This window comes from Mus pahari, chromosome 23, assembly GCF_900095145.1.
Source record: "Mus pahari chromosome 23, PAHARI_EIJ_v1.1, whole genome shotgun sequence".
Lineage (NCBI taxonomy): Eukaryota > Metazoa > Chordata > Mammalia > Rodentia > Muridae > Mus > Mus pahari.
Window position 1 is genome coordinate 39,871,599 of NC_034612.1, and position 12,077 is coordinate 39,883,675.

Sequence of the window (12,077 nt, forward strand, 5' to 3'; positions counted from 1 at the left end):
TATAGCCCTGGCTATCCTGGAACTCACTTTGTAGACCAGGCTGGTCTCGAACTCAGAAATCTGCCTGCCTCTGCCTCCCAAGTGCTGGGATTAAAGGCGTGCGCCACCATGCCCGGCGCTAGTACTGGCTTAAGCCTTACTGCAAACTCCTCTCCTGTCTTATATAGAATATGTACCGTGAATCCGTATGCCATAACCCATTTCTTCCCACCAGCTTCTCTGCAACGTACAGCAAGAATTCAGCGTGGATTTTCTTCTGTGAAGAAGAGACGAGAATACACATCCCCAGACTCCTGGAGACGCTCAGGCGCTATGACCCATCTAAGGTGTGTATGGCTTCAAAAGCTTGCTTTGACTTGGGGGACAATGATTCAGAGAAAACAGGATTTCCATTAAGAGATATTTGAAATAATAATAGCTTGATCTTGGAAAGTGTTGTGGTGAAATTCTCTGCGGTTTACAGCTTTCAGAGAACATAAACCATTCTCTGTGAAAAAAGCGTATTTATTTGTGTTGACAATGTAAAGAAGTGAAAACTATAGCAAAGGCAGTATTAGCAGCAGCAGTAGCAGCAATAATAGCAGCAGCAGCAACAGCAGCAGCAGTAGTAACAGCAATAACAGCAGCAGCAGCAGCAGCAGCACCTTTGTAGAATCATAGACCAATTTTCTATAGGAATAAAATTAAACTGGCTGTTTTCCTCATCAGAAAAGGCCACATATATAACACATAGAAGTGTTTTTATTTATTTATGTTTTATTTTGTCTTACATGTGGGGATGTTTTGCATCCCTGTATGTATGTGTATGTAACTATGTCTGTGGAATACAGGCCATGTGTGCTGGTGTAGAAATAAGAGCTGGCCAACACTCGTCAACAGACTGCTTTGCAAACGGCACGGTCCACCAGTGTAATAACCCCCAGTGGTTTGGGTGGGTGTTAGGTGCTGGAAGCATCTGTTGTGGCTTCTTTCCGTTGATTTCTGAGAAGCCACAGATGTGACTGGATGGGAAGCCCATTAGGTAGGAGAAGGGATACAAACATGGTTCCGCCAGTCCTTTCAGCTGGTGCCAGTCCCAGCTATGGCTCGTGTTGCTGCGTTTTGTATCAACCATCGGGGAAGCTTTTGTGTTTCCTTCTGACTTGTGGGAGGCCCCTAAATCTTATCATTCTTTCTAATGTTAGGGTTGCGGCCCCTTTCCCAGTGTCCGCTTCACCTGGAGACCATTGCCTCATCACCCGTTGTTCTAATTCTGCAGGGGAGATGGGGACTCACAGGGACTCTTTAATGAAATCAGGATGATAAATGGAGAAGTTCAAAGGGAGTTCATGAGAAACAAGTTCAGATTGGAGGCGAAAGGAGATGTGTGCCTTCCCTTTCTGAACTCTGCTGTATGGAGAAAATAAAATCTAAGATGTTTTATTTCTTTTGAAGGTAGCATGACGGAATACAGATTACATAATGTTGAGGTCAGTTCAAACCAGCGGGGCTTTTTTTTTTCCCCCTCCACTGTTTGAAATCTTAGGAGGAAAAGAAGGTCAATGGTGACACAAAGAAGGCACACTGAGATAAATGACTGCCATGCGCTGGGGACTGGCTGGGCATTTTGATTCTGATACTGTCTTCCTCACGGTCTTCCAGGCGTCTGTGCCCATGCAAACTTAAGTCCTCATTCAGTGTTTTAAATGTATAAATTTAACAGTTATTGAAGTAATTGATCTCAATTCAAATGCCTTCTTAGCTTGTTTCTGTAAATCTCCTATATCTTGTTTGAGCTTTTCCACCCCGTAGTATGCCTTTAACATCTGTATAGCTGATAAGGCGTATTAACTTTGATTTATTTTTAATAACAATGAGGCAGGTTCTGAGGAGTCCTTGTGGAATATCATTGGTTGTTTTTCTAGTTATATCTATCTTATTGTTGTTCTTTCCACGGAGCAATTAAGAAAGCCATTCGTTATGAAGGAAGATGTATGGTTCTTTCCACAGAGTCTCTATTGAGTCCTTCCTTAAAACAGTTTATGACCTCAATAAAAATATGAATAGGCAGTCCTATGTGCTTAATAATAGCTGGACACTGTAATTAAGAGATAAAATATGATGCTGTGTTTTGCATCAAACAGTGCTGGCACGGAAGGTTCAGGTGGGGAAAGCTCCGTGAGAAGGGATGGAGAGGATGGAAGAATGAGGCTTCCGGGTCTGGGATCAGCTCTTCCGGTCCTCCATCCGACGTTGTTTCCTGACACCTCCAGCAAGGCTGCGTGTGTTTTCCTTGTGTTTGCTTTTCCTCGGTGGCTGTGGAGGTCTGAGCCAGGCCGTCCTGTTGTGGCTGGCTGTGGATGTTGTTTTTCATTGCACTTTGAACACAGACAACATTCCTCTAGTACGAGAAGCCCGATCTGGTCCATTTGCCTCTTTTCCTATCAGGTTCCCTGCACCTACTGTGTGCCAGACAAGTGGGACTTGCTCATCATTGATGACTTTAGTTCTTTCCCCACACCTCCCTGGGACTTCAAAGCACTAACTACATTCACTGTTCTTCCTCAGTCTCCCTCCCCCCCCCTTTCCAGGGCAGGCTCCGCCCACCCCCACCCCCCAACCCCGTGGTCCATTGCTGCACCTCCTTTAGTTTCTATCCCCCTTCAATTGTACAAGCTGCATCCCTGATCGTTATAGGCTCTTGATCAATATGGAGCGAATGAATGAATGAGTGAATGAGTGGATGAATGGAAGTTCTCAAAGGTTTATTTTAAACCTCTGTGGTTGGAGCTGGAGAGATGGCTCAGGGGTTAAGAGCGCTGGCTGCTCTTACAAAGCTTAAAGCCCATGCACCCCCATGGTGGCTTACAGGCATCTATAACTCCAATTTCCGGAGATCCGATGACCTCTTCTGGCCACTGCATGCATGTGGTGCATAGACAGACATGCAGACAAAAACCTTATTCCCAGAAAATATAAATAAGTAAGTCTGTTATAAGAAACTCTATGGTTTCCTTTGCCTTAATATTCTTTTTTTTTTTTTTAAAGATTTATTTATTTATTATATGTAAGAACACCGAAGCCTTCTTCAGACACTCCAGAAGAGGGAGTCAGATCTTGTTAAGGAGGGTTGTGAGCCACCATGTGGTTGCTGGGATTTGAACTCTGCACCTTTGGAAGAGCAGTCGGGTGCTCTTACCCACTGAGCCATCTCACCAGCCCTGCCTTAATATTCTTATGTGGAGTATTCTATAAAAAATACCATTCAGGCTGGGGAAAGAGGTGAAGGCACCTGCAGCTAAGCCTGACTGTGTTTGAGTGCTAGGACCCACAACTGTCCTCTTACACACACACTGCACACACACAATCTAAATGATAACATAATTTAAAATTAAGAACAATTCTTTTATTTATGGTATAAATGATTAGCTAGTATTTTGCTCACACCAATGATCTGATCTTGAATTATTTCTTAACTATAAAGATTGTAGTAGGTTTATTATCATACTTTCGTTAATTATATTTTCATTTGGATTCTACAGAAAAATAATTCATGTTTTAACTTTGTCTCCCAAGATATTTAGTTGGCTAATTCCGCTGCTACAACTCTGCTTTTGGCCTTACAATTAAGTGGCTTTTCAAGAATTACATTTTATCTCTTTATTTTAACAGGAATGGTTTTTAGGAAAAGCACTGTATGATGAAGAGTCGACGATCATCCACCATTACGCCTTCTCTGAGAACCCAACAGTCTTTAAATATCCCGACTTCGCTGCTGGCTGGGCCCTTAGCATCCCTCTGGTGAACAAGTAAGGGAGTGTGTGTTATTTCTCCAAAGGTTCTCAGATGAGTCTCAGCCAGAGGTGATCCTAAGGACTGGGAGGAAGGGACAGAGAGCCAGACAGGAGAGGAGGTCTTGCCTCAGCACCGTCCCTTACAAAACCCCGCAGACAGGCCATTCCCCTCTTTCTTCTTCCTAGGAGTTTCTGGCAAAATGAAGTGACTAATAAGTCATGAGATTGAGGGAGGGGACCAAAGGGGCAGAAAACTTGGCGGAATCACGTGACTCGCGGGGGTTGGAGAGGATGCTAATTAAGGAAATGAATATGCAGATGCAGCTTGGGCCGGGCTCCGCCCCGCTGCTGAAAACTCTCTGGGCTATGGTGTCTGTTGCATGCAAGGAACTGCAGCAGGGCCCTACACAGCTGTAAGGAGAGTGTAGCTAGAGCTTTATAAATTAAATTTAGTTTGGTTTCTAAGCGGCATGCAACGGTACCACACGGTGTTTCAGTACATGTAGAGGCTGCGCATTGGTTCAGTCAGGGTATACAGAGTCTGGGGAGACGGCTGGGAGGGTCGGAGCACTGGCTGCTCTTGCAGAGGATCCAGGTTGGATTCCCAGCACCCACGTGGGGGCTCACAACCATCTGTAACTCCAGTTCCTGGGGATCCAATGTCACCTGTGGCCTCTACAGGCCCTCACTGCAGGCACACGGTGTGCTCACATCTATGCACACAAGTGATCGCACACTTAATGTACAAAGAAATGTATAGATCAGGGAATACACATTCGTCTTCTCAAACATGATTATCATTTACAGTAAGAGCATCCAAACTCCTTTCTTCTAAGCGTTTTGAAATTATTACAGTACATAATTATTAGTTTTTATATGTAAAGTTTATTTTTATTACGGTGTTTAAATTTTAAGATAAAGGGCTGGAGAGATGGCTCAGCGGTTAAGAGCACTGACTGCTCTTCCGAAGGTCCTGAGTTCAAATCCCAGCAACTACATGGTGGCTCACAACCATCCATAACAAGATCTGGTGCCCTCTTCTGAAATATCTGAAGACAGCTTCAGTGTACTTTCATATAATAAATGAATGAATGAATGAATCAATCAATCAATCAACCAATAAATAAATAAATCTTTAAAAAAAATTTAAAATAAAATACCCGACTGCAGTTTCTTCTCCCTCTTGTCCTCTCAGCCCCCCTCTCCCTCCCTGTCCCCCCATTTCTCTTCAGAAAAGGCAGGCCTCCCATGGATATCGACCAGTCAAGTTGCAGTAAGTCTAGGTGCCCCCTCTCCTATTAAGGCTACAGTAGGGGGGAAGAGCCCCAAAGGTAGGCGACAGCGTCAGAGACGGCTTCAGCTCCCGCCGTTAAGAGTCCCATAAGAGGGGCTGGAGACTTGGCTCAGTGGTTCAGAGCGCTGACTGCTCTTCCACTGCTCTTCTCACAGGTCATGAGTTCAATTCCCAGCAACCACGTGGGGGCTCACAACCCTCTGTAACGGGATCCGATGCCCTCTTCTGATGTGGCTGAGGACAGTTACAGTGTAACTCACATACATAAAATAAATAAAATCTTAAAAACAAATTAAATGACTGTCACAGACAGCAACGTTACAGTTTTTAGGCGAAGCTACTATAACTAAGTCTCCCTAAGTGTCTGATGTCTGTCCTCAAAGCCTCTTGCCTCTTTAAAAGATGCAGGCTTGGGCTGGTGAGATGGCTCAGTGGGTAAGAGCACCCGACTGCTCTTCCGAAGGTCCAGAGTTCAAATCCCAGCAACCACATGGTGGCTCACAACCATCCGTAACAAGATCTGACTCCCTCTTCTGGAGTGTCTGAAGTCAGCTACAGTGTACTTAAATATAATAAATAAATCTTTTAAAAAAAAAAAGAAAAGATGCAAGCTTTTTGCTGGTGTGACTCTTAAGGTTATATATAAGTTTGATACCCTGGAGGGATGGTTCACATTGGTATCCCCGCTCAGGAACCCCACTGGACCTGGTTCTTGTTTCCCATGCCACTTTGTCAGATGTTTTGCCTTGTTTTAACTTGGATGGTTTTTTTTTTTTTTTGCTTTACTGTGTATTTGTTCTGGTACATCTGAAGAGAGGGACAGTGTATATTTACATATATAAAATAAATAAATAATTCTTTAAAAAAGAGTCCCACAAGAAGACCAAGCTGCACAACTGTCACATACATGTGGAGGGCCTAGGTCAGCCCCAACATGCTACCAGTTAGCAGTTCAGTCTCTGGGAGCCCTTGTGGGCTCAGGTTAGTAATTTCTGTGTTTGTTGTTGTTGTTTTAATGGTGTTCTCGACCCCTCTGGCCCTTACAATCCTTCCTCCCTTCCTTCTCTAGAGTTCCCAAAGCTCTACCTAGTGTTTGGCTGTGGGTCTCTGCATCTGTTTCTATCAGCTGCTGGGTGAAGCCTCTCTGACGACGGTTGGGCCAGACACCAATCGTTAGGAATCGTTTCATTGGCTTTCTTCTTTTCTGTTTGTGCTTTGTTCTAACCTGGGTCTCTGGGCTTTCCAGGATCTGGCTTCCAGCTCTCTGGGCAGTGTGTGCCTGTGGGTAGGTGGGACCCACTGAACTCATCTGTTGATGAGGGAAGCAGTCGGGTGCTGCATGCGTAGAGTCTCCCATCTCCTCAGCCTTGCTTAAGTGTGGTTCCTGCTGGGCTAGGAGAGAACAGAGGGTTCCTTGTGGTAGCTAGGTGTGTAGGTGTCTTAGTCTGGCCTGCTATAACAAAATACCACAAGCCAGCTCATTTATAAGCAAGGAAGGTGTGTGCCGGAGGGTTTGGAGGCTGGGAGATGTCAAGATGAAGGAAGGGACTTTCAGCTTCGGTAGCTGGTACAGGCCCCTCTTCTCTGTGACCTCTGAAGAATGCACAGATCCCCCTGGAATTCTTTTATCAAGTTCTTTTATCATACCCCTGTATGATGTCTACTGACGTCCCATCCTCCTAAGAGGAGTTGTATGTGGTCAACATGGAGATGTAAGGTCCACAGACATTCATTAGACACTGCAGTGAAGTATGGCTGATAGACTTCCAGGCCATGGAGTGCAGAAGGCTGCCAGCACATCCCCTGTATGCTGGAAAGAGCGCCAGGTGACCTTGGCATCCAGTGACACCTGCTCCTTATCACACTGAGTAGCAACCGACAAATGAAAGTTTTAGTCAATAACCGTGGTCTTTCCCCTCCCTCCCTCCTTCCCTCCCCCCTTTTTTTTCTGCCTGCAAAAACAACCAAGTTTTATTTTATTTTATTTATTATTATTATTATTATTATTATTATTATTATTATTATTTTTTGGTTTTTCGAGACAGGGTTTCTCTGTGTAGCTCCGGCTGTCCTGGAACTCACTCTGTAGACCAGGCTGGCCTCGAACTCAGAAATCCGCCTGCCTCTGCCTCCCGAGTGCTGGGATTAAAGGCGTGCGCCACCACTGCCCGGCCTATTATTATTTTTTTAATGCGGACTTTGCCATAGTAACAAATTCAAAATCTGGTCTTTTAGATTATATTTCTGTCCCTCACCTCATGTAGACAAGGAATTAAAAGAAAAAAAAAGAGATAATAAACCCCATCTAGTATAGCAAATATCGGTGGCAAGATTTGTTAAACAATTATTATTAAAGCATGCTCTGTGTGTGTGTGTGTGTGTGTGTGTGTGTGCACGTGCACACAAGCGCAAGAGTGCACTCAGTGATCACTCGCTGAAAGCGGCCAATAGTTTGAAAGCAACCTTAAAGAGAATAGCTGTTCACCATAAAGGCCGGAAACAGCATGTGAATAGGTTGATAACGTCTGTTTATGATTTTGAATGCTATTCTGGGTCAGTAAATTTTTCCCTTATAAACGCTGGTAAAAATTTGACTAAGGGACTGGAGAGATGGCTCAGCAGTTAAGAGCACTGGCCACTCTTCCAGAGGATCCTGTTTCGGTTCCCAGCACCCACATGGCATTTCATAACCACGCGTGACTCCAGGCCCGAGGCATTCGGCGCCCTCTCCTGGCCTCCGTGGGCACTGCATGCAAGTGGCTCACAGACACCCATGCAGGCCAAGTGTCCATCTAAATCCAATAAATAAGAATTTTAAAAATTGGCCAAGACAAGACGTTCTCCATTCCTTCTCCTACAGTGTTGAGTAGATGTAGAATTGTCCCTTTGTTAGAGACAGACAGAAGGCACAGGAGGAGGGGTAGGGGATTCATTTAGGTTTGCTCTTGATCTAACAGTGCCAAAGGGAAGACTCTTTTTTTAATTTGACGTGGTATCCTCACACTTGAGGACCGTCTAGTGAAGAGCAGCTTTCTAGGGAAGGTTCCTCAGTTTAGCCTTGAAAACAAATGGGTTGCTCGGTGAAAGCTGGGTGTAGAGGCCTGAAGGGGGTGGGGCATGCGTGCGTGCGTGCGTGCGTGCGGCTTAAGACTAGATGCTGGAGAAATTCAGGGCTTCCCAGACCAGGTAGGAATGTGAGGCTTTATTCTGGGTGAGAAAGAAACCACTGGAGAATCTTTTTTTTTTTTTTTTTTTTTTTTTTTTAAATTAAGCCGAGAGAAAACTGGTATTTTTCTCCCAAGCCACATGCTTTTATCTTAAAATTTGTATTTTGTTCAGCTATTAGAAATTTTCATGAATCTGTTTTTCTCGTTTGACGGTTCTTTCGCCCTAAAAACAAACAAGCAAGCAAACAAAGGAATGTCTCTGTTTTCCAGGCTTGCCAAGAGATTAAAGAGCGAGGCACTGAAGTCTGACTTCACCATTGATTTAAAGCACGAGGTAGGTCACGATTGATTAGGTCTTAGTGATCCAGGAGTCACCAAGTTGAGCTCAGTGGTTGCTAGGACAGTCGTGACTATTGCTACCGGCTCTGTACCAAAGAAATAGTCGTGTATTTTGATGCAGAAGTTGCGTCTTATATCTTACATCCCGTAATAGTGCCTTTCCCTATGCCCCCTCTTGTTCTCCCCACTGAGATGATTTCACCGCAGTAGGTGGAGAAGGATTGAGGGGGTAGAGGAAGGTTGAATCCCATGACTCATGAGTCTTTGCCTTGTTAGGTAGGTGGATGGGCCGGAGGTGAATGTTTAAAAGCACGCCAAAATGAAATTTTAATTGATTATTTGGGAATCTCACATTATGCACCCTGATCATACCTCATAATCTTCCCATATCTGCCCTCCTCCCCACCCCACTTCTCCTACACCCTCCTCTCCCCTCCAAAACTGGAAGAAAAAAAAAAAGCAAGTCCGTTTTGTGTTGTTCATATACTTACTGGAGCACGGTCAAATTCCTAGTGGCCAGCCCCGACCACGCCCCCTGGGAGGATGCGCGTCCTCTGCCTGCATCCTCTCTAGAAGCTAAGGATTGGTTTATTTTTCTTTTATGTGTACGAGTGTTTGCCTGTGTGTATGCATGTGTGCCGTGTATGTGCAGTACCCACAGTGGCCAGAAGGGGTCATCAGATCCCCTGGAACAGAGCTACAGGCAGCAAGTCACTGTCGGGTGATGGAAACTGACCCCCAGTCCTCTGCCAGAGCAGAAAGTCACCTCTCTAGCTCAAATAATGGTCACTTGTATTAATTATTAATCTCTCTTGATTGTGTCTGCTTGACTTCTGATTTTTCATTGTTTCTATGAACATGTTGGGCATGATAGTTTTAAAACTTTTTTTAACTGCAACTTACTTTAAAAAAATGTTATCTTTTTTGGGCTGGGCAGATGGCTCAGTTGGTAAAGTGCTCATTGTATTAGTGTGAGGATCTGAGTTCAGATCCCTGCACTCACAGGAAAAGCCTGGTATAGCAGGCAGTCCCCATGCTGGGAGGCAGAAACAGGCAGATTCCGGGAACTTGTCTCCAGCAAGGCCACGCCTCCTAATCCTTCTCAGGCAGTTCCACCAGCTGGGACCAAGCATCCAGACCTAGGAGCCTGTGGGAATGGTCTCACTCAAACCAACACAGTGTTCCAAGGTCACTGCTGGTGACTCTGGGAAACGGAGCTGAGGTCTCTCATTCCTTGTGTTACTTTCTGTGCACTTAAAACACTTTAGTGTTGTCTTTGGGATTTTTTTCTCTTGTCATCTCTGGATTTTTTTGTTTGTTTGTTTGTTTACATGATGAATATTGATTCATGGTTAAGTGTTTATAGCTTATAAAGCATCAGATCAATCTATGTGCTGTTGCCATTCTTAAAAAAAAAACAAAACTTGTGGGTTATTGGAGTCCCACATCCACTCTGTCCCAGGGCTAAGGCCGCTCGTGGAGGTGGGATGCAGGACGTGGGAGTTTTGACTGCTTATCCCTCGCCGATGCCGGGCGGGCGTCGGGCTAGGAGAAGCTGCTGGACACTGCTCCAGGGGTGGGGGTGGGAGGGGAGCGCAGTCTGAGGTTCCTGGAGACTGATGGAACCGACTGGGGGTCCCTGGGCCTGCAAGGAGACCAGAACTGTCAGGTTCTCAGACTCTTAGGCAGCCTCAGAAGAGCAGAGAATGGAGTGGGGGCCCGCAGGCTGGATCTAGCCAGGGACTGAGGGGAAAAGGGGGGAGGAGGGTTCTGGCCATGGGTGGCTTGGCTTGGTGGAGGCCATGCTGGGAGCACTTGAGAGGCCTGTGGGAGACTAGACACAGCTCTTTAGACGCAGGCCTGTTCCATTGCTCCCCACTGAGGGTCCCGATGAGAAGAGACAGTCCATGGTTTTAAGGCATTTATTGTCATGGCAACACTTTCTCAGGGCAGGCCTGAGGTTAAGTGTTAAGAACCTTTTGCAGGGAGGAGTGTCTGGGAAGAGGAGTTTGTTGGCTAAGCCCTTCAGACATTTCGGTACCTGGTACCTCGTTAAAATGGAGATCTGTCTTGAGGCTATGTGTCCTGTGGTCATGTTTTCTATCTGTGGGGGCTGGCGGGGGTGGGGGGAGGTTGGGACATGGCCCTTACGTGACTGATGACCACAGAATTATGGAGAGCTTGGCCTCGTGTCAGGGGCCTGGTGTCCAGGAGCGTGGTTGTCCCCTGCAGGGTCACCTGTGGGGTCACCAGGGTCTCAAACCTTGCTCAACCGGAAACCAGGCCGCCTTTCACAGTCCCACAAAAACAGAGGAAAGTTTCTGTTGACTTTTAATATATCGACAGGGTTCAACCTAACGCTCTTTCTAGGAGGCATGTCCCGCTGCCCCCGGGACATTTTGTACCGTTTAATATCTATGGTGTTGTCTTAGCTCTGTCCTCTCTGCTGCTCTTGAGCTAGATTGCCCTCTACATCTGGGACAAAGGTGGAGGACCGGCCCTCACCCCTGTGCCTGAGTTCTGTACGGAAGACGTGGACCCCAGCTGCGTTACCACATTCCATTCTTTCCTACCGCTCTGTGTAAGTGAGAAAAACCAACTTCCTCCTGGACCAGAGGAGGATGTGCCTATTGTGTGCACAACATTTGCTTGTTGTGGACATAACACTGTGCTGGCAATTTATGTATTTAAACATAAAGCAGCCTTTGCTCCGAGCCAGGCCGCGGCCATATGCCTTGTGCCGTCTAGGTAAGTACTGTTGCCATTGCCGGCTTCTATATTGAGATGAGGGATGCACGGAGAGGCGGTGTTGCTGGACCCAAGTCTGTCTGCTCACCACTCGGAAGCCAGTGCCAGGGAGAGAAGAGCTGGAGGGAAGCCAGTGGGTCACATGAGGGGGTCACATGAGGGGTTACGTGAGGGCATCATGTGAGGGCACGTGCAGAGCAACGGGAGGCAGAAAGGGTCGTCTCCCAGAGACTGTCTCAGAGAAAGCTGGTGTGTGTGTGTGTGTGTGTGGGGGGGGTGCGTGTGCGTGTGTGTGTGTGTGTGTGTGACAGGGCTTCATGGGCAGAGAAAGAAAGGGGTGCAGGGGGCAGAAAGAGTGGGCACGCTGAGTAGGGCCTTTGTCCTGTAAGACCTACCCCTCTGTCCTTATACCCTTCTTCCTGTCTTTCCCCCTCTGCTCTTTTCTTTCTGCCCCTCCCTCCCTCCCCCTTTCCTCCATCCTTCCCCCTTTCCTCCCTCTTCCGTCCTTCTTCCCTGTCTCACTCCCCTCTTCCCTTCCTCCTCTTCTCTCCTCCCTTGTTTCCTTTTGTTCCCACCCTCTTCCCTCCCTCCCTCTCCCTCTTTCCCTACTTCCTTCCCCCTCCCCCCATCTATCCCTCCCTTGCTCCCTCCTCCCTTCCCTCCTTCCTCCCTCTGTCTTCCCCTCCTTTGTTCCCTCCTTCTTTCCCTCCACTCTCCCTCCCTTTCCCCCTCCCTCTCTCCCTCCCTTTCCCCCTC

General features: G+C 46.5%; 1 protein-coding gene across 1 annotated transcript in view; it reads left to right on the forward strand.

Moving 5' to 3' along the window:
* B3glct (beta 3-glucosyltransferase) overlaps positions 1-12,077 on the forward strand; it is an 88,766-nt gene that overhangs the window by 49,770 nt on the left and 26,919 nt on the right. The window contains exons 6-9 of the mRNA XM_021186826.2: positions 215-326; positions 3,652-3,788; positions 8,505-8,568; positions 11,035-11,154. Of these exons, the coding sequence (XP_021042485.1) occupies positions 215-326; positions 3,652-3,788; positions 8,505-8,568; positions 11,035-11,154 (433 nt within the window). The remainder of the gene's footprint in view (positions 1-214; positions 327-3,651; positions 3,789-8,504; positions 8,569-11,034; positions 11,155-12,077) is intronic.